The sequence below is a fragment of the Arachis duranensis genome, chromosome 10, assembly GCF_000817695.3.
Source record: "Arachis duranensis cultivar V14167 chromosome 10, aradu.V14167.gnm2.J7QH, whole genome shotgun sequence".
Lineage (NCBI taxonomy): Eukaryota > Viridiplantae > Streptophyta > Magnoliopsida > Fabales > Fabaceae > Arachis > Arachis duranensis.
In genome coordinates, this window is record NC_029781.3 from 36,982,302 (window position 1) to 36,985,039 (window position 2,738).

Genomic DNA, 2,738 nt, shown 5'->3' on the forward strand with positions numbered 1-2,738 from the left:
ACTATCCCTGATCCAAGACATTGTGGGAGTAGTATTGCTACACCAAATGTTCAGGCCAATAACTTTGAGCTAAAATCTCAGCTCATCATTTTGGTACAGAACAATTGCTCTTATGGAGGGGGACCTCTTGAAGACCCAAATCAACATCTCTCTGTTTTTCTGAGGATATGCAATACAGTGAAGACAAATGGAGTGTATCCAGATGTCTACAAGTTGTTGCTATTTCCGTTCTCTTTGAGGGATAAAGCCACTCAATGGCTAGAATCATTCCCCAAGGAAAGCCTCAATGATTGGAATGAAGTGATGAGCAGATTTCTAGCAAAGTTCTACCCACCTCAAAAGATCATCAAGTTGAAGACAGAGGTTCAGACTTTTAGGCAAATGGAAGGGGAATCATTGTATGAAGCCTGGGAAAGGTATAAAGCACTAATGAGAAGATGTCCCCCTGACATGTTTAGTGATTGGGTCAAGCTCCAAAACTTCTATGAAGGCTTAAGCTTCGAAGCAAGGAAGGGACTAGATTACTCATCAGGAGGATCACTCAACATGATGAAAACTGCCGAGGAGGCCCAAGACCTCATTGAGATTTTGGCAAACAATCAATATTATTACTCATCAGAGAGGCAGCATAATCCGACCCCAAAGAAAGGTGTAATGGAGCTTGAAGGTGTTGATGCTATCTTGGCACAAAATAAGTTAATGCACCAACAAATCCAACAACAAATGGAGATGATAACAAAGAGAATGGATGGGTTGCAACTTGCAGCAGTGAACACAACAAATCAACCATTGCTTGAATGGAACCAAGGTGAAGGGACCAATGTTGAACAACCACAAGAACAAGTCCAGTACATGCAGAATACTTCAAATTCTCAGGATGAATTTCATGGTGATACATACAACCCATCTTGGAAAAATCATCCCAATCTAAAGTGGGGTGAAAACCATTGGCAAAAGAATAACAACCACAATCAAACCCGTAACCCAAACAACCAAAATCACCATGCCAACAACACTAACCAATATAGAAAAACACAAAACACATATCAACCACCCCATCATAACTCACAAACTCACCAAAATAACTTCTCTGCACCATCATCCAACTCACAGAATTACCACACTAATCCACCCAACAATTTTCAACAACAATCAACCCCCATCATACCCCCAATTGACCATCATGAGACAAGAATCTCAAGTCTTGAAGCAACCTTGCAAGCACTTGCTCAAACCACTCAAGCCTTAGCTAAGGGACACAAGGAACATGAGGTCATCATGAAGAATCAAGGGACAAAAGGAACATGAGGCCACCATGAAGAGTATTGAGCGACAAGTGGGACAATTAGCCAAACAAGCTGAACGACCAACCAATGTTCTCCCAAGTGATACAATACCCAACCCGAGAGAGGAATGTAAAGCTCTGCAGTTGAGGAGTGGCACGGTAGTTGGAGAAAGTTCGAATAAAGAAGCAATAAAACCCAAAGAGCAAGACACAGTGGAAGTACATGTGGAAAGGCAAGATGAAGAAAAGGCTTTAACATCTAACAAAGGCAAAGAAGTTGTCAAGCCACAAAGCAACCCACCTAGACAAAGAAGCAACCGTGATATCAATGGGAGTGTGAATCCACAACAAGAAAACAAAAATGAAGGGGTAAAAGCCTATGTACCCAAGCTTCCATACCCAACCAGGATACACAAAGGAGCAAAGGACCAACAATTCCCAAGGTTCTTAGAAATCTTCAAGAAACTTGAAATCAACATCCCATTGGCAGAAGCTCTGGAACAGATGCCATTATATGCAAAGTTTCTCAAGGAATTGATCACCAAGAAGAGAAGTTGGCAAGAAAAAGAAACGGTGATTCTCAATCAAGAGTGTAGTGCAATCATTCAAAAAGGCCTACCTCCAAAACTCAAAGACCCTGGCAGCTTCCTCATACCCTGCACGATTGGGAGCATGGCCGTTGACAAGTCACTTTGTGATCTGGTGATTGGGAGCATGGCTGTTGACAAGTCACTTTGTGATCTGGGAGCAAGCATTAACTTAATGCCCCTTACCATGATGAAGAAAATGATGATTGAAGAGCTTAAACCCACAAGGATGTCACTCCAACTTGCTGACAGATCCATCAAAATATCAAATGGAGTAGTTGAGAACCTCTTGGTGAAGGTGGGAAACTTCATATTCCCAGCTGATTTTGTGGTCCTAGACATGGATGAAGAGGGAAACAACTCAGTCATTCTTGGTAGACCCTTTTTGGCTACAGCTAGAACAATCATTGATGTGGAAAAGGGAGAGATGATTTTCAGAGTGCATGATGAGCAAATGACCATAAATGTCTTCAAAGCAATGCAACACCCAGTTGAGAAAGAAAATTGCATGAGGATTGATGTAGTAGACTCTTTGGTTGAAGAAGTGCTTGACAGATGGGGTAGATTCTTTGGTTGAAGAAGTACTTGACACAAACCATCAAATGAAACAAGAGGAAGTCCATAACATCAAGGGACAAGAAGAGAACAAATTGGAAGCATCAGAGGAACCAAGTGAAGTTACCAAAGAAGAGGCACCACAACAAGAGTTGAAACCACTACCCCCTTGTTCATACCCTGACCGGGCTCCTCCAACTCGGCAAAATCCATGAAAGGTCCGACCTCGTCCAAGGCCCACGCCTGAGGTCGGACCTCGGACAATAAAGCTAAGAAGGCCCATCAAAAGGAACGCAGCCCAAAACCTAAAG

At 42.4% G+C, this 2,738-nt stretch overlaps 1 protein-coding gene across 1 annotated transcript; it reads left to right on the top strand.

Annotated features, from left to right (window-relative positions):
• The first annotated feature begins 1,315 nt into the window (after nt 1-1,315).
• On the top strand, nt 1,316-2,449 carry LOC107469965 (uncharacterized). Its single transcript, XM_016089344.1, has 2 exons — nt 1,316-1,806; nt 1,930-2,449. Exons 1-2 carry the CDS (start codon nt 1,316-1,318, stop codon nt 2,447-2,449), a joined length of 1,011 nt encoding a protein of 336 aa, XP_015944830.1.
• Nucleotides 2,450-2,738: the final 289 nt, after the last annotated feature.

Coding starts and splice junctions, on each gene's coding strand:
- LOC107469965 (XM_016089344.1), top strand. CDS start 1,316: ATGAAGAGTATTGAGCGACAAGTGGGACAATTAGCCAAACAAGCTGAA. Junction 1,807..1,929: donor CAGATGCCATTATATGCAAA/GTTTCTCAAGGA, acceptor AGACCCTGGCAG/CTTCCTCATACCCTGCACGA.